Source organism: Lemur catta, chromosome 11, assembly GCF_020740605.2.
Source record: "Lemur catta isolate mLemCat1 chromosome 11, mLemCat1.pri, whole genome shotgun sequence".
Classification (NCBI taxonomy): Eukaryota; Metazoa; Chordata; class Mammalia; order Primates; family Lemuridae; genus Lemur; species Lemur catta.
This window is the reverse complement of record NC_059138.1, coordinates 25,275,118-25,293,632: the sequence shown is the minus strand read 5'-3', so window position 1 is coordinate 25,293,632 and position 18,515 is coordinate 25,275,118. Positions and strand designations below refer to the sequence as shown.

The 18,515-nt window shown below is 34.8% G+C and overlaps 1 protein-coding gene across 4 annotated transcripts in view; it reads right to left on the bottom strand.

Moving 5' to 3' along the window:
* Positions 1-1,240: 1,240 nt before the first annotated feature.
* CADPS2 (calcium dependent secretion activator 2) overlaps positions 1,241-18,515 on the bottom strand; it is a 438,625-nt gene continuing 421,350 nt past the window's right edge. For all 4 annotated transcript variants that reach the window (XM_045564925.1, XM_045564927.1, XM_045564924.1 and 1 more), the window contains 2 exons: positions 7,462-7,566; positions 1,241-2,200 (listed from right to left, as the gene is read on the bottom strand). In XM_045564925.1, the coding sequence (XP_045420881.1) occupies positions 2,027-2,200; positions 7,462-7,566 (279 nt within the window). In that variant the 3' untranslated portion in view covers positions 1,241-2,026. The remainder of the gene's footprint in view (positions 2,201-7,461; positions 7,567-18,515) is intronic.

Sequence of the window (18,515 nt, the reverse complement as noted above, 5' to 3'; positions counted from 1 at the left end):
GACGTGAGCGGCTCCATTACCTGTCTTTGACTGTTGTGCTCGCTTTGGGAGCTACTGGAGGTGGAGGGTAGGGAATAGAGCTTTTAGAAATTTCCTCGGTGTGGAGGAGAAGGAGCAAAGAACATCACAATTTAGAGAGGCTCAGAGAGACTGACCAGCAAAGGGGGCAAGTAGCCAGGTTAAACATACCAGGCCAGCAAAAAGACCCTTCAGGCCTCAAATACTTTCCCTCGCACGAACTGCTTTCTTATTTCCGAGTGCTATCACCTAAACATTTGAGTAAATACATTATTTTAAAAAGATAGTTTCATAGGGTTATGGGAGGTCATCAGTTATTCACGCTTTAGGACAAAATGGGTCAATTATGCAGAGATGAACTGTATAAAGGAAATGGACATTTTATTGAAAGGAAAAGAAGCTTGGGTAATTTCCAAGTATAGAGCAATTTGAGCTGTGGAACAACAGCAAGCTTGGGGAGGGTGCCGCTGGGGAGTTTAGGGTAGCATGACTGGACACTTGAGGGCTTGAAGAAAAGGCTATTGGGTGTGAGGATGGAGAAGAAAGGGAGGGAGAGCATTCCAAGACAAAATTGCCTTTCAAAAATAGCAGGGCTGGTCTCTGTCCAGGAAAAATGAAGAAATCTCCTTCTTATATGTTTATCTTATCTTACCCCTATGGGAAGAAATAATAATCATAACTGTAGATTAAATAGATTTTTTTTGTCTGGATAACTGCGACCATTTGTAACACCATAGCAGAACGAATTTGGAGGTCCAACTTTTTTCACTTCTAAAGTTTTAGAACATATGTTTTCATAAATTCAGGCATACCGCCACTCAATTTGCATGGACTGACTTCATCTGAAAATTATTTATAAATGAATGCAGTAACACAATATGCCAGCATATTTTAGGAAAAATTACTAAAATAATCCATAGAGAAATTATAAAGCATAATAAAGTTATCTTTCAAAATCCTAGCAAGAGACTAGTTTGAGGGAATACTACTAATAGTCAATTGTTAACATTACTAATTATTAGTTAACATTAATTACTAATAATTCACGAGTATGTAGCATACATTTCCTTTGCTATGGAAATATGCTGTATAGTAATTAATTCTTTTAACAAATGTGTGTGCCTACTAGGTACAAAACACAGTTTAATCTTTCACTCATTTGATTGAAAACAAAATATTATGAAACAAATAAAAAAGCAAGAAGCAAAAACACAGAGCCAGATAATTGGGATGTTTGAAATAGTGCAAACATCTTTTACTGCATTTAATCTATACAAGTCTAATAAATACAGAAGTGGTTGTGAACAAATGGATTTTTATTGCCTGCAAGCTCTTATACTTAGGAGTAGGAGGGTATGTTGACGGAAGCACACTTGCTACCCTATACCTGGGGATTTTGTATACTTGAAAGAAGAAATGTTGAGAATGGAACTAAAACACAAACCCATTGGATAATCTAGTCTATATTTGAGTTTGGCATTCTTTTAAGCCCAGGAAGATACCTGCAGATCAATTCAGAGTACTAAGAACCAAGGTTAAAGTTTTATACACATCACAACAATGGCAAATTAAGTACAAAACAAACATTTCACATAAATTATAAACTGTAAGGTACACACCATTTTAACGAGGGTACAATAGAGTTGGCGCAGTGATTAGAAGTGGCTTCTCACAATGTTGTATTATGAGAAAAGCATATCTCACTTTACACACCTGACATTATTTTGATGTGATTACAGAAAAAAAGCTCAAATCTTAAAAAATGTTCATATTCTAATCACAGACAGAGCCAGAGTTCATTTTCAGGTCAAGCTACACAAAAGAGAATGATTTTCTTCAAAAAAATACTTCGCATTTTCCTCATTAACTCTGCTTCTGGGTTTACTTTTTAAAGAAATGCAAGCATTTTTATTTGGTCAAGACAACAAATTCAATCACATGGACAAAACACAAAAAACACAATGTCAGTCAAGGAACTCCTCTCTTCTCCAGAGCTGTGTGTTATCTATCAGCCTTCTTCTTCTTCATCACTGTCTTTCATAGTAATGCCCTGAAGTCCCCCTCCTTCTGAAACAGAGGCTGTGGCCTCTTCTACTGTTAAGCGTCTGTGCAGAGTATCATATGTCTTGCTGTTCAGTGTTCCTTCCAACACACCCTGCAATCGGAAGTCTCTGTAGGTTTTCTGAGGGAAGAAGAGAGAATTTGTTTAGATAATTTGGATTATATGTACACAGACATGTATGCCTATATGCATAGGTATATATACTCAGTTGACATTTCAAAAATGATCTTGGGCCACTAATGTGTTCATATGGCTGCCATGTTAATCGTCTCGTTGGTGTACTTCTGGGGAGAAAATGGAATGAGAGGTTTTGGATAGTGCTATTCAAAACTACAATCACTATGACTAGATCACAATGTTGTGACTATCAGATGACAAATTAACTTTCCCCCCCAAACATTACTAATTGCACAGAATTTACTATTTGAATAAGCTATAGCAAAAATAAAATGATATGTACTTATGCAAGTCTTTAAAAATGAATTCTTAGTTTTTTAAATTGAGGAGCTTTCTTTCAATACTAAAAAATGTGTTTCATTTTATAAAATACATTAGTTTTTGGGGGCAGGTGTGTGGAGGGAGAGGATTAATCCTGTTATCAGTAAAAGAAATTCACATTTTCAGTATTTATGAATTATAAAATAATTTACAAGTACCTCTGAATAAAAATTTGTGTACACCTAAATGTCTGTATGAATTCTGCCCTTTCCTATTGAAATTCCCTTGTAATATGAAGTGCCAAATTCTGACATAAAGCTTCCATAGGTGGGAAAATAAAAAAATTATTTACATTTTTTTGTGAAACAGTAAGTTATAATTTGGTATATTACATATCAAAAAATGGAACAAATATCATGTTATTGTTTCTACAGTGATTCTTAAAAGAACAAAACCTAATAAAACCCTTCTGTGACACTGAAAATATTAATTTATAAAACTTTCCTTATGTTCATCTTTTAAAGTACAATTTTCTTCACATATGATCTCTATGGCTAAACCAAGACTGGTATTTTATTATTATTGATTTTTAAAGTTGGAGAGAAGTCCAGAGTTAGATAAATGGGGAAACAAAGAAGATATCCCATTCTGTGGAAGCACTTCTGAGGCTATTTTAATGCTCAATATCTTTCAAGATTCTTCTACTCTTCTATGTCAGATTTAGAATATTAAACAGTCAAACTTCAATGGACTGGCCCGAAGTATCAGTATATATTAATATGCCACTATTCATGGCTAGTAGCCATGTTTTTGTTGTAGTTTGCACTTAACAGATGAAAAAAGTCAAAGAAGACATATTGTACTTCATGGCCCAATGTCGTAACTCCAACAGCTGAAAATTAATGTGAAGAGATGCCTGATTTCATTGAATACAGACATGTTCATAACACTTATTCAGAAAATATAACATTCAGACATTTGAGCTGAAGGTACTTACTCACATGAGGTGAGAAGCACTGATAGAAGACATCCTAATCCCCTCGATATGCCCACCCTGCCTTTCCTAGCAGCCTTCTGGGAAGAAGTAGAACCATTACAAGGTAGTGGGGCCACTGGTAATTTCACACATTATCCTTCCGTGTTCTTCTACCTAACTTATGCCTCACAATATCATGCCAAGTTTCAGAAGTGATATGTCAATAGTAAGACTGGAGAATGAGTAATACATAATTTTTCATTTGGATAATCCCTTGATATAAGTTCATATCTGAAAAGTCCACATGTCCAAAAATAAACTGAACTCTGAAGAAGGCTGCACAGTATCTGAGGTCAGTGTCTCCATTGCAAGTAAAATTTAGATTCAAAGAGTAATTTTTTTCTTAAGTGATCAAATCTATTTTCACTTAAATGTTAATAGTTTAAGACACATACAATCCACCATCCTTATATTCTCTTATTCTCTTTCTCAGTCATAAGTAATATGACTAAGGTGGTATTCTCTTACAACAAACCTCATGGTAATTTGTATCAGAACCAGGGAAGTAACTCTGAAAAATAAGTTTTGCCTAGATAATCTGGTAATGAGTATACAAGGCATTATTACCATAGAGATTTGTGTTTATTCCTTTAACTGACATCACAAGTCAGTTATAGGAATAAACACAAAATATTCACCTATAGATGATACATCTAATATTAATATAAAGTATTGTCCCCCTGACAATGATATACTGACTTTGTGAGCTTGACTTTCTCATTTTATTGGAGTGACTTTCCTTTGACTTAGATTATCAATAAATTGGTCAGGACATATTTGAATTGTGGATTTTCAGTCTTGAAGCCTTTCTTATTCTATTACTCAATAACCAGTTATGTGAGTTTCAGGGCAGATAATCCTTGCAAAATCTCTCTGTCTCATAAAATGTTATTAACACTTGGGCATTCTCTGTGGCTTCCACAAAGGTTTGGTTGGCTCTTATTTAAGATAAGTGCCTGCCACAGGGTGCTGTTCACTTGTCTTCTTTTCTCTCAGCAAAAGAAACAGCTGATTTATGTTAACTGCTTTTAAATGTCATATGGTCACTAGAAAGAACACAAATCCAACAACCATTTTGATTATTTGAAGATTCTACCTTCTCCCTCGACCCCCAATTAAATCATTCTAATGTTAAAACTTCAAAAATAATTTCATAGTCCTTAAATTTTTCTGGAAAGCTTACTGGGATTTGTTTTTTCTACATGAGCAACATGAATGAACCAATTAGTGTGTAAGTTATCTTTGTAGGGCAAAGTTGGCTATCATATAAATTTTGACAACGTCTGGGTTTCCATGGGCATAGAAGAATGACAATGCCTATGAGTAGTAGGCACTAGACTGCTAGAGTGGAGTAGCTTGGATTCTGGGTAGAATGTACAACGCTGCTATAACATGCAGGCCAAGTTTAAGTGGAAGGAAAGCCTGCATATGGGACTTAATGCTATACATGTGTTATTTCGTGGCTTCTTAAATTCACTTGAAAATGATCATTATGAACAAAACCATTCAAGTTCTGAAGAATAATGAATCTATGTATGAAACTGGCTAAAGACTGTTTATATTCAAAGTAGAAAAAACAATTAAAACATTAAATTATTAATTCACCTTGATTTTCATTGTGAAAATAATCATTTTTAATTATTAAATAGAGCCCTATAACTTGATTAAGTGTATCAGCTCAAGAAAAAATTAGCTGAGCCTGAGGACTTGCTTGTGAAAAGCAAAACATGTAAAATCAAACATATTCATGAAATTTAATTTCATATTTATCTGTCTTGACTACTGACAGCCATAATGCAGACTATCTATATCAAAATAAGATATACACTGATTGGTTTAGAGTACAATGGAAATTTCATTGTATAATTCATTAAATTATTAATTGTTCTTTTATGCTAAAATATGCATTGGTGAGAATACTTAGGATCTACTTTCTTAGAAAGTTTCAAATATACAATACATTATTAACTAAAGTCACATTATCTGGAAGATATATAATTTTTATTTGTCAATTATGCCTCAGTAAAACTGAAAAAATTCCACTAGTGCTTAGACATGAGAATATGAGAAAAAGAATAACTATGAAAGAAACAAACGATAGGGTAATAAAATTTGGAGATTTTTATTCTCTAAACAAAATAAAGAGCTTAACAATCTGTCAATAAATACTAGTTGGCTAAATATGTAACTTCTGACAACTTGAACACAGTAGGCATTAACTTGAAAACATGGTTACCATAAAGATAACCAATTAATATTAATCACCATGTAGACTACAACCTTAACATATATTTAGAAGGTAAATACATTATCCTGATTCTCTTTTATGAAAAACAACCTGCATTTGAAGGCTCCTCAAGTCACACTTATAGAAACAAGGAAGAAACAGTGGAGAACTCAGCCAAATAGGAACCTATCATATTGTTCTTTCAGTTTCTTTGCAAAATAAATAACACCAAGTAAGAAGTGTTCTGGATCAAAGGTATTTTCTTCGTTGACATGTAATATATAGCTAGAGTATTAAAATTTTGTGGGTGGCTATAATTTTACTTGTTATTTATGACTAATCATGATGGCTATTATTGTGACATTACAGGTCTGGTTCTATGTTCCAGTAGATTTGCCAATTTCTGACTTTAGAACAGAATTTCCTATTTGTTAGCCTTTCTAACAAGATAACAAGTGTGCCTATGGCATAAAAGAATTTGTATTCTAATTAAACTTCAGGAACCAAGAGAAAAATGGAAAGTATCTTAAGGTAGAAAGAAATTTCTTTTAACGGTATATATAACACAGTAGTTCTTTGCAAACTTTAGCATGTATTAGAATCATCTAGAGGGCTTGTTAATCTATAGATTTCTGGGTCCCACCCTCTGAGTTTCTGAATCATTAGGTCTGAGGTGGGGCCCAAGAGGGTGTAGTTCTAACAAGTTCCCAGGTGATGTTGATAATAGTAGGTCAGAGTGACACTTTGAGAACTACTCTGTATGTGTGTGGGTATATTCATATATACACATACATACACATAAGTGCACATATATACATTATTTGTATGGGCACATACACGTGTACCATTAGTAAATGGTACTAAAATGGAAGTAAGGGTCTTCTATTTAAAGGAAAAATTGATTCTCAATAGCTTAGTATTTTTAGCCACAAAGTGGAATTTCTGTCTCAATTATAAGAAAAGGTTAAACCTGGGGTAAGTTTTGTGCTTCCATTAGAACTTACAAAGCGTGAAAAATCATGTGGAATAAATATATTATTTTAAAGCCCTTACTAAATATAACATATAGGTTATTACCTTTTCTCTTAAAGAGAGAAGTCAAAATGGCCTTGCTGAACTTATATGATATCTGTGTTAGTAGTTTTGAACAGTCTCCCACACTCAAACTAATTATCTTTTACATATAGGAAGGAACATTTTTTCAAAAGAATTCAGGCAGTGACAATATATTGTTTTTGCACCAGGATATAATAAAATAACAGAGACTCTCCTTATTCTCTTGGCAAATACAGTTCAAAAGCCCTCAGAATGATATATGATCCTAGCAAATATAAAGTAAATGTTATTATGAGAAGACATTTATATATATAATACAATTAATTCAAAATTATTATGGACCTACTACATTCGGGTAAATGTGCCAGTGGCTTTACATACATAATCTTAAAATGTGATTACTTGCTAGCAAATATTTATTAATGCAAAAAGGTAAATTTCTGTTTATTTAGCAATCTAAGTGAAAGTAGAAGTAAACAGCAGCATATCATTGCTAATAAGTGGTGCTTTTTAAGTACTTAGATTCACTCAGTGATATCAAATAGGATTTTCTTGTATGTCAATATCTTCCCATTATTCTTTATAGCTTGGTGGGCAATTCACATCTAAACACATTTTGTTTACCTTCACAATCTTGATGAGCGTCTTCAGTTGGTAAATATGAAGCTGGAGGTCTAATCTATCAGCCAACCACAGGCAAATGACTTTCATGGAATTGCTGTACCATTGCTGGAAAGAAGGGTTGGGGCAGAGGGGAGGAGGACAAAAAAAGAAAACAACCTCTGCAGTATTCATTTAACAGATTCGGTAATGAGGGGGTAATGAAACACTCTGAAATGACCACAGATCAGCACTTGAAGTCAATAATGCTGTAATTTCCTGTTAACAGAATTGTATGTTTTGCTAGAAAATCTGCTAAATTGACCTAGGCTGTTCTTTCCATGAATTAACATTACAGTCTTTCAGCTGTAACATATTCATGGAAACAGTGTTTTTGCACTTTGCAGCCTAGTGGCCTGCTTTGTAATTTGTAGGTAACAATGGGTACTAAATACATGTTATGGGACTAAATGGATGGCCAAGCAGCAGGAAAAAAGAGGGTAAATTATTTTCAAAAGAAAATTTTCTGTTAGCCTGCATGTTAAGTAAAAATCAAAAAGATCTGTTATGCCATAAGGCATGCAGTCAGTAGCTAAAAATAACATTTTAAATGAGTGATGGCAAAAAAATATCCACAACTTACTAAATGGTAATCCCCAATCACACCTTTACCTACTATTGGTTGTTAAGTATTTGACAAGACATTGTTAAGCCATGCAAAATAAAGATTTATTGAGATCTTAAGAAGGAACATTATCAAGATGGAATTCTTATGTATCATAAGAATCTCAAAATAGGTGTCGTTGACCAAATTATGAAAGGAAAAGATCTGTTTCATTTTGTGGTTTTGAAGGGTTCATAATTTTTCTGTTTTTTACAACTCTTTTGAGGGAAAACCAGAAATTCTTTTCTAATGCAATTTCCTGCTCCTATACAATGTCAGTGATTATAGTAAAAGAAGAAATTTTGTTCCTATTTTCAAAAAAAGGCAATCTGCCATCGGAGGTGACATTTTAAGGGATTCAGTGATGATGTGCCAGAGCTAGGTTTAGGTAATACTGTAAGAATAATGCTGCTCATTCAGAAAACCGTCAGAAATAGCAACATCCCTTCAACACTTAAGAAATTACAAAAGAGTTTTTGAAAGAGAAGGGATTTTGTGCCTTGCTTGTATACACAAACCTAGTGACAGTCCAGATCACATATGTGTGTGTATACGTTCTTAGGTATTCAAATACAGAAAAAAAAATCTAAAAATAAAATTTTCTCCACATAATAAAACAGTATATTCAACATCTAAGCGTAATCTTAAGTGATCCAAGTCTTAAATTCATCTGGATTTGTATTTGTTAACATTGTTCTAATATGATTTGTTATAATAAGAAATGGTATTTTAAGTATAAATTAAAAATCAGTTTCACATTTCATCACACTATTTCTATTAATTTGTTAGTATAGCGAACATACATGCATGAATGATAAGCTAATTAAAAGTGAATAAATTATTTATTAAATACTATCAATCAAATAGATGAATAAAAATACGTCAAATTTTTTAAATGTGGGACTGTGATTTTTAAAAAATATGCCATTTATGTACCTAATTTCACCCCTTCCTAATGATTACTTTCTTAATTTTCAGGACATGTGAAAATATCAGCAATATGTTTTATAAAATAAGACACCTACACAACTAAATTCTTAAAATATAAACTGCCAGTAAATTCAGCTGACATGTTAAACCTCAAAATCTTTCATAGATACTCACTTTAATTTCTGACATCATTTAAAATATTCTATCCTTATTTCAAATTATAAAATAATTTGAAGTCTTAACTTCTTGAGTTCTATTTTAATACAGGTAAATCCTCAAAGTGTTGCTGATACAGAATATGAGTACACTGAATTAGGAGCCACCCTCCCCCCCTTAAGATAATTTGAAAGCTAAAATATTGTCAGGATGGATGCAACTATTAAAAATTATAGTCCTTCTGCAAAGGATAGTAAATTTTTCTTTTTTGTTGAGGGAGAGAAAAAATTATATATTGTACAATGGCTAGCACCACAAACTAATCTGTCTGTTAGACTGTGTAATTACTATGTTCATGGTAAATTGTATAAATTCGAGAGAAATGAAAATACTTTCTTAAAATTACTCCATATGCATCTTTACGTTTTTAAAAATCCTTACATGATTTAAAATTAATTTAACTTTATTTTCCCACTATTTATAAGTGGTATTTATGATTAAGGACAGGTAATGTAACACAGAAATTATTAATAAGATAACTTCTTTAACACCATGACAAAATTATAATTTTAGAGAAAAATAATTTGGGAATAAAATGATCTAAAGTTAATTATAAAAACAGAGAAAAAGAGAGCCCTTGTTAGGTAAAATGTTTAAGCTACTTTACCATCATCTTACTTTGAAGGCAAATAAATTGTTCTATAAGGAAAAGTCTCTAAGAAAAATTATCTTAAAAGAATGAATATTTTTGGTCCCTCAGTCAAAGCACTTTGAGGAGGAATTTCAGCTAAATTAAGCAAATGACTACGGGAAAGCAGTAGCTTAGCTCAGAGTGTATGCTGCCACTAAAGAATAGGCTAACAAAAAAAATTCCACCACGACTGCTTCTTTTTTGTATATGGTGAAACTTGAACACACACACACACACACACCCTCAAACAAACAAACAAAGCCACCAAACAGAAACCCCTAGTACTTTCTTGTTTCTGGTGCTGGAATTAGTATGTCCGTCTTTTGAGGACTGAATATGGTAGGTCTCATTTTTTCACATCGAGAAAAAAGTCAAAGGTTGGTTACTTTAATTCTCTGCCTCCTCCCATCCCACCAAACCAAATCGACTGCCCAAAAACAATTTGAAAAGGGTGAATGTGCAGCAAGGTCTGTATGTTAGGAACTGTCTTCTCATTTTGGAAGAGTTAATTTTATAAAACAACTTGGTTGACTATCCACTTTTCCCTTCAGGGGATGACAAGGAAGGGCACTGCGGCTTGCACTGAAGTCATGGGCATGGCATTACTGCTTTATTCTTTGCTTTGGTCTACATAGGAATAAAGCAATAAGTGTATATTTTACAATTTTTTTTCTACATCAATCCATGACAGCAGCCTACCACTTTAGCAAAAAAAATATGTTCTTTTTTCCCTTCTTTTTGTGGTTCATTCAACTCCTGTAAGGGCATGTGTTACTCACTTCATTTTCTTGAGATATCTCTTTTAAAGCAAAAATAGAAGAAAAGGAAAGGCTAGGGTTGACTCTGTGAGACCCCTGTATTTATTCACACTTATTGTGCATGACTGTAGACTGGTAAATCATATTAGCAGCCCGTCTCCCCATCAAGCTGCTACTTGCTTTCCAGCCCTGGGAAGGCTCAACAAATCAACAGGAGCACGGAAAACAGAACATCAGTCTAATCTAGTGTTTAAGGTGAAGTTTTCAAACCCAATCTAAGAAGATCTTTAGAGCAAGCAACAAGCTGAAGGGCTCAGAAGGTGGTATTGACAATGAAAGAGTGTTGAAATATTGAGAAGCGCAGCACTTGTGCATTTTTAATAACAAGAGGGTCAACAAGGACATAGCTCCCTCAGTGCCAGGAGTTGCCACTGACTATGGAAATTGCCACACCAGGGCTATAAATGCTTGCAGTTCATCAGCTTTCTTAAACAGTTCATCAGCTTTCTTAAACACCCCGAACCCCCTCAGTGGACCTTTAGTCTTGAATTAACAAACCAAAGCAATGAAAGAGGGTGCAGTCTGAATGGCTGGCATTGATCCCCAACTGTGTCAGCACTGCTACAGGCCCTGAAAAACTCTCTCCATTGTCAATAGAAATTGACAAACCTCCTCTCCTAAATAGTGCAGCTGAGCCGGGCGGGATCCACGCAGCTGTAAAGGGCTCTGCTCTAGGGGCCAGGGAGCACTAACAATAGAACAAGCATGAGCTCTTTGTCAGTCCCAGACTCGGCAATTTTCTAACAAGGATTAAAGTTGTTTCTCCACAGAGCTGGTGAAAAGAGATTTAGCAACATACCGTGCTTTCTTCATGCAAGTTAAAGAGAAGTAGTTAAGGAATTTCATTATTCTGTTGAAGAGTGGAAATACAAAACAAATATATTAAATATGCACAACTCCCTTTTTTTTGGCCTAATTTATAACATTTTGAGGATGATTCAATTAAATATAACACTTATTGCCTGGAAACAAGTACTTCACATTTATTTTGGAAGTTTTATTTTAAAAAAGTCCAGCTGCTTGCCACCTGGAATGAGGTCTCAATACATACTAATGCACAATGCCTTTAGACCCTCGAAGGCTGATATTCCTAAATCTGAATCACAAGACCCCATAGGGTTTATATATCGCCACTGCTTCAAGCAAATGATTTCTGTCAGAATGCGGCTACTGATGATGATGGCAAGGTAAAAATAGCTGCTTTGCTGGGGCACAAATCTGTGATATATTTTCTGCTTAAGTGTTTAGCTTTTTATTGATTATGAATCGGTACAACTAGTTGATATATTTTTATTCTTCTCTAGCTATGCTTGTCTCAAGAGGTGAACAACAGGGGTGAAAAAGAAAGAAAAAGAATGAACACTTTTTAGTGCAGTAAGACATGGAATAGCTAAATTTCCACATTATGAATGTATTTCTTCATTTATTTCAAGAGAAGCTATTTGAAAAGAATTGAGTCACTGTGTTGAGATAACACCTAGAAAATCTCACCTAGAAAATATGTACTTTTAAATGTAAAGGTAAATTGAATAAAAGAACAGTATTTTTTCAACGCTGATGGTTTTGATAAATTCAGTAAATATAAGACATCCTTTAGGGTCAGTTAGTAGCTTTAGAGAGAAACAAAATGTTTAGAAACATTAATGCCCTACAGATTCACCATTATATTAAAAAGTAAATATAAATGCTTCAATATATGTTGAGTGTTCATTTTGTCGATAGTACATCTATTTAACTAAATTCATGGCTCTATTTCACTCACTTCCCATTTCTAAACACTAAAATGCAAATTTTATATTAATAGTAGATTTGATACAATAATGCCAGGTTCCCCCCTTGATTCAAGGCATCTCACTGAAACTATTATACCTGGTTCCACGAAACAGACTCCCAAAGCACAAGCATTTTGAAAGTTTTAAATGTGAAGTTTTTGTTGGCTTGCAATAGGATTAAGGGCTATATTTAAGGAAAACTGAAACCAGCCTATTATGGTTAAAAATACAGGAAGCGTTCACCCCAACCTAAACGTATCAACATTTCCAGCTCGACCCAGAGATGTTCACAACGGGGAAGGCAGAGACTTGTGTGTGGAGCAGAGTTGAGGACTGGCTGTCAACACAGCAGAGAAGAACATGAACGCGAGGGTGGGTAGGCTGGCCCCTCTGCGCTATTTGCTTGATTGAGCCTGTCACTTCCCTTCTCTATGCCTCATTTTCTCATCTGTAATATGGGGGATAGATTATATGAATCTAGCTTGAAAATAAAAAGATTCTAATGTGCTACGGAAATACTGTGTGTTTAAATTTGACTATTAAGGGAAAGGGTATGATGAACTTGTGATTCTTGTAAAAATGAATGGAAGGGAAAAGCCAAATTGTCATTCTGTTTTTAGATGCTGCTTTAATATAGCTTTATGCTTCCAGAATAAAGAAAAATGCAAGCCTAGAGCTCTAGAACTTTCTATTGTCTGTTATTTTGTTTTTAATTTATTCATTTGACCTCTTTATGAAGTACAGACATATTATAAAAATGACAAAGTATGAGGAATAAATGAGATTTATAAAGCATTTTGAGATACAGTACTGTTATTTTTATTACTATTATTTTTTTTTAGAAATTCTGATTATAAAGGTATCTGATATTTTCTTTATTCCCCATGGGAAGTTCAAGTGAATCAGTTAAAATTTCACTTAATTCTTATAACAACCTTGATAAAGTGGGTGTTATTATTCCCATTTTGCATATCTTGAAACTGAGTTTACAGAAGTAGAGGTACTGAGTTTAGATTAAGCAATTATTCAAGTTTATACAATGAGTATAGTAAGTGGCAGGGTTAAAATTTATATCTCATATTTATGCTCCAGAGTCTGGGCTCATAACTACTGTGTTATTTCATTTCCCTCTACAAAAAAAGTCTGGATTTCTGTTCTGTCAATAAAATCTCTGATTCTTACGAGCAGTTTGGTGCTTCTAGCAGAAAACTAAGAATACAGTCTCTGCCATTCCTGGTGGTCACTGACAGTCATCGTAACACAGGATTGCGCATGAATACAGAAGACACCTATTAAGAAAAGCCCATCCAATTTTTTTGTAGGTTGAAGCAATCCACACTTCCAAAGACCAACATGTCTGTAAACCCAATAATGTGATATGTAATGTAAATAAATCCTTTGAAGAACTACACTCCCTATTAAGATAAACAGGCAAATAGCTATTATGCTACACATCTCCTACATACTCTCTTCTTCAGATTCATTTTAAAACACTATACATCCTAACGCTTGAAAATATCTGTTTTACTGTAACAAAACAATGCAATATGAAAAAAAGATCCTTGGTTTATCTATAAGGGAACTCTATATATGTGGCTTTCTTTATCTTGTTCTTTTCTTTTTTCAAACACAGAACAGGGAAGTATTTGATGTCATTTTATTCCATATTGAATAACATCACATTCTGGGTGATTTTCATTTTTTAACTCCACGAGGAAGTTTTCAAATTATGAGAGTATCACGATGTCTGTTAAGGAAGAGAACATGTGAAAGGTGCTAACATGAAAGGAGTAGCATATAGTAGGTGCCTAATAAATGCTTGTTGAATGCTGAAAAAACATTTCCCCACCTTTGGACCTCCATACTTTCTCTTTTCTAACAAAAAGCATGAATGTAATAACTGAGATATTTCCAGATGAATTAGGTCCTCTTCAGTGGCATAATAGAATAAGTTATATAATAGGACAAGTTCCATAAACTGAAAGCTCTTTTCAGTCCACTACTATTTCACTAATCTCCCTTCATTCCAAAATGTCCTGAAAGTAATGTTAAATTGCCTCTTTCTCCACCCTACGAAGGGTATTAAAATCAATACTGTTCTTTGTTATCAAATAGGCAAGTGCCGCCGTAAGTTTATTCTGTGGCTCTTTTCTTGGTGCTAAAAAGACTGGTAATTATAAAGTGAAAATTTCAGATAATCAGCTGTTCTCCACTCCCCTACTTAGGGACCAATGATGGGATGCATACTGGTTTGGCTAATTTTTGAGTGAAATGACTAATTAATGGTTTGGCTGAACTCAGTGGTCAATCCAGTTATAATGGTGTATGTACCAGTTTGGGGCACAGAAAGTGTCTATGAATGATTCATTTGGGCACTATGACCTTTTCATCTGGTTGAATGACTCATTTTGAACACTGTATGTAAAATTTTGGTCAATATTGCATTTTAAATCAATAATGTAGGATATAGATAAAAAGAAGCTGGACTCTTAGAACTGCTATTAAATGGCACAAGTTGGTATCTAGATAAAACACAGGCCAGGTATTTCTGCATCAGTTTCCTTATACAAAATGGGGAACGTTCCAAAATCACTTTTTGAGGCCAACAAGGACTGGAGTAAATAGCCATCCTCTGTCTCTGAGTCATGGTGCACTCCCACAGTAATCATTTTCAGCAAACTGAATGACCTGCAGCTCTGTTGGGCTTCCATAGACCTTTGGTTTCTGGGCATGTTTGTCCCTCTGCTTGGACTTCTACTCCCAAATACATCTCCCTGGCTAGATTCATGTCAGCTTTTCAGACTTAGTTCAACCATTATCTCTGTTAGGAAGCCAATACTATCTCTTACTAGGAAGAATTAGGTGCTCACATATTTTCTACTCCTAGAACTCTATACAGGTGTCTATGAAAATATTGCATAATACAGTAAATGTCTCCCTCAATCAGCTGTGAGTATCCACAAGGCATTAACTGAATCTTATTTTTATTGCTGTATCTATCCCTTAGCAGAATGTCTGGCATATAGCATGTGTTCCATTTTCATTAAAGGACTAAATATTTTAAAATATTTGTAAATACAAATTTTATATATGCAAAATGCTATATCTATAATGGTAGCAGGGAAAATTTTCAATAGAAAAAGGACAGATGAATACCAGAGCCAGATTCACTGTTGACTTGAATCGCATGTTTCATGAATAGAAAAATAATTTAATAGATGTTAAAGTCATAGAAATCACTGAAAAGTAAACAATTGCATTTGGCTAAAGAAATTTAATACAGGACTAAAATGGGGCTTAAAATGTGACAGTCTAATTTCATTTTAGGTGATGAATGAAAGAGAAAGTATTATAAACTAACAAATCTACATGTCTATGTACGTATATGATTGTCCACACATAAAAATATGCTAATACTCCAAGTTCAGATGTCGATGTACTCAGCCCTGCAGAGGCTATCACCCAAGCAGGGAGCTGCCTGTCCAGCATATGCTCGTGTGGATTTGTAGCCATTTCTGGGGTTTATCTGAGGCCGTGGAGCATGTTTAGAGGTATGGCTTGCTGTGTTGCCTGTGTATTTTTACTACTAAGCAAAATGTCTTGGTGCCTTGTATACTTGGCCTTGTGAATTGATTTTAAAGAAAGGCAGAAAAATATTGTTGCTGTGGAAATGTTGACTTCTGTCTGAGAGAATATGAGCTCTGCTGGGAGCTGATATAAGCCTGGCTTTCAAGGGAAGAACTCAGGAAGGATAGAGAGGAAGAACGTACTCTTATCTCACAGTGAGGACATTTAATGTGGTAAGCACTAGACCTAGATACAAACTTTGTGTTGGCACTAAACTTTTGGCAAGTTTCCAATCATCTACTTGAAAACAGAGAGACAGAGAGACATAATGAAATAAACAATTTCATAGATTATCACTATTCTGTTTTTATCTGTGCAGATGAAAAAGTGGAAATATTTTATGTGGAAATTAATAATTTCTCAAAAAGACCCATTTAGTCATCAGAATGTAAGCTCCCTTAGGGCAGGGACTTGGTCTATCTTGTTTAATATTGTATTCTCAGCAACTAGCATAGTGTGTGGGCTACAGAAAATGTTCAACCAATACAGGTTTGATGAATAAATGATTAATAAGAGGGGTTTCAACTTCCTATTCTAATTAGAATCCTACTGAGTCATTGTGACAGAGAGAGCCAACCACGTGGGACAAAGCCAATGTCTACTGTTTAATCTCAACGTTCACCATCATTTCTTACACATGGTAAATGAATGGTGAATTGGATTTGTTTTTGAGACTTTACACATGAAAAAACATCAACTGAATGGGTGTCCCACATCGATAAACACAAGTTTACTGTCTATCTCAAAGATATAGGCCATAACTGAGAGGACAGTCAATAAAAAGGAATGTCAGGAATATATGGAACCAAATTTATGGAGCTTGGTAGAGCCAAAGTACGGGAGAATTATATATTTGAATACATGAATAGGAATAAAGCTTGAAAGAATCTTGTTCAGCCACATTCAAATACTGCATCCCGTCTCTGACTATAAATCCTAAGCACAACCGAGAGAGCACTTTGAGAAGTTTCAAAGATGATTAAAGGGCTAGAAAAGGGGCCTATGAAGTGAAGTTCAACAAATAGGGATTATTTATCCTGGAGTAGACAAGTATGACAGGTGCCTTAATAACAGTCTTCATAGATAGGAGGGATTATTCCCTAGAGGATGCTGGTTACCTGCTTTTTGTTCTCCACTGAGAGGAAAAGGAGAAATTGGTTTAAAAATCAGGAGGTAGAAGGTAGGTGAGGTGGACTGAACATTTTCTTTTTTCCAAACAAAATATTTTGCCCATATCAAGAAAGCAAAATTAGGATGATCTCTTATCTAGGGCTAGGCCACGATTGAGAAATTGAGGGCTCTCTCTAGAGTTTAGGTGTTTGTAAGAACCTTTGAAAATTACCTTATATTGTTTCCTGTCAATGCATTCAACACACACATCTAATGATGGTCTTGCCAGAAAAGCCTCTTCCTTACACAGATTTGTTTTTTAGTCGGATTTATTCAACAGTGGTGACCTGGCTGGCACTACTGTGCCCACTTGTGAATGGTGCTGACCTTGCAGAGGGAGCTCCAGGGATGGTCTGCAGAGGGGGTGGCTCACAGAGGGGGAGTACAAAAAGCCACCACAGAAAATGGCCTTTAAGCCACGTCTGTCATTTGCTTATGAAGTTAGGGCTGAAGGGAAGGAGAGTAGTAGCTATCAGCTTTATGAAAACATTGCTAGAGATGCTGGTCTCAGGGGAAGGCTGGGCATTTCCATTAATAAGACACTAGTGGCTGGCTGAAGTGCAGGCATGCAAAGTCACTGTGGAAAAACCAGGCTCTGCATGGAAGAGTCAGAATTTCCAGACCACCTGAAAGGTGGAAGAGGCATGATTTCAATATTAAGTACTTTTGAAATGCTCAACATGTTGCTCATAATCCATTCAGCTATCTTTGATAAAAATCAGTAGAGAGAATGTTCTAATTTCTTCAATGACTCTAAGTCTTTGTTCCTAGCGTGGTTGGATGAATGCAAATGCACATCTATGCAACTGGTATTTAGCAAAATTTCTCCATGAAAATGAAAGTTTTGTCACCTTCCACTCATCAAAGACAATTTTAACATCACTAAGAGAACTTAGGTGATCAATGACAATCTTCTTCCGACTCAAGTAAAAACCTCCGATCAGTTTGCATGTGGGATTTTTTTTTTTTTTTTAAATTCTGAGCACAATTAAAGGTGAGTTAAGGCTCTGGTGGAAATCTAAAGAGCATCAGCAAATCTGAGCACTGCTCAGCTTTTGAATTGCTTTTCTACTTCTCAGTTCTTTTAAATGGTTTTCTATGGCAGGAACATTTTTCTTAATTAGTCACAGCTAATTAGTGTTCTGGCATAGACAAGTAATCAGAAATGTCAGAGCTGCAAGGCTACATCTCCCTAATCCTTTGATAATAATTTAGCCTCCTGGGAGGGCCCCAAGCTGCGGTAAGTAGTG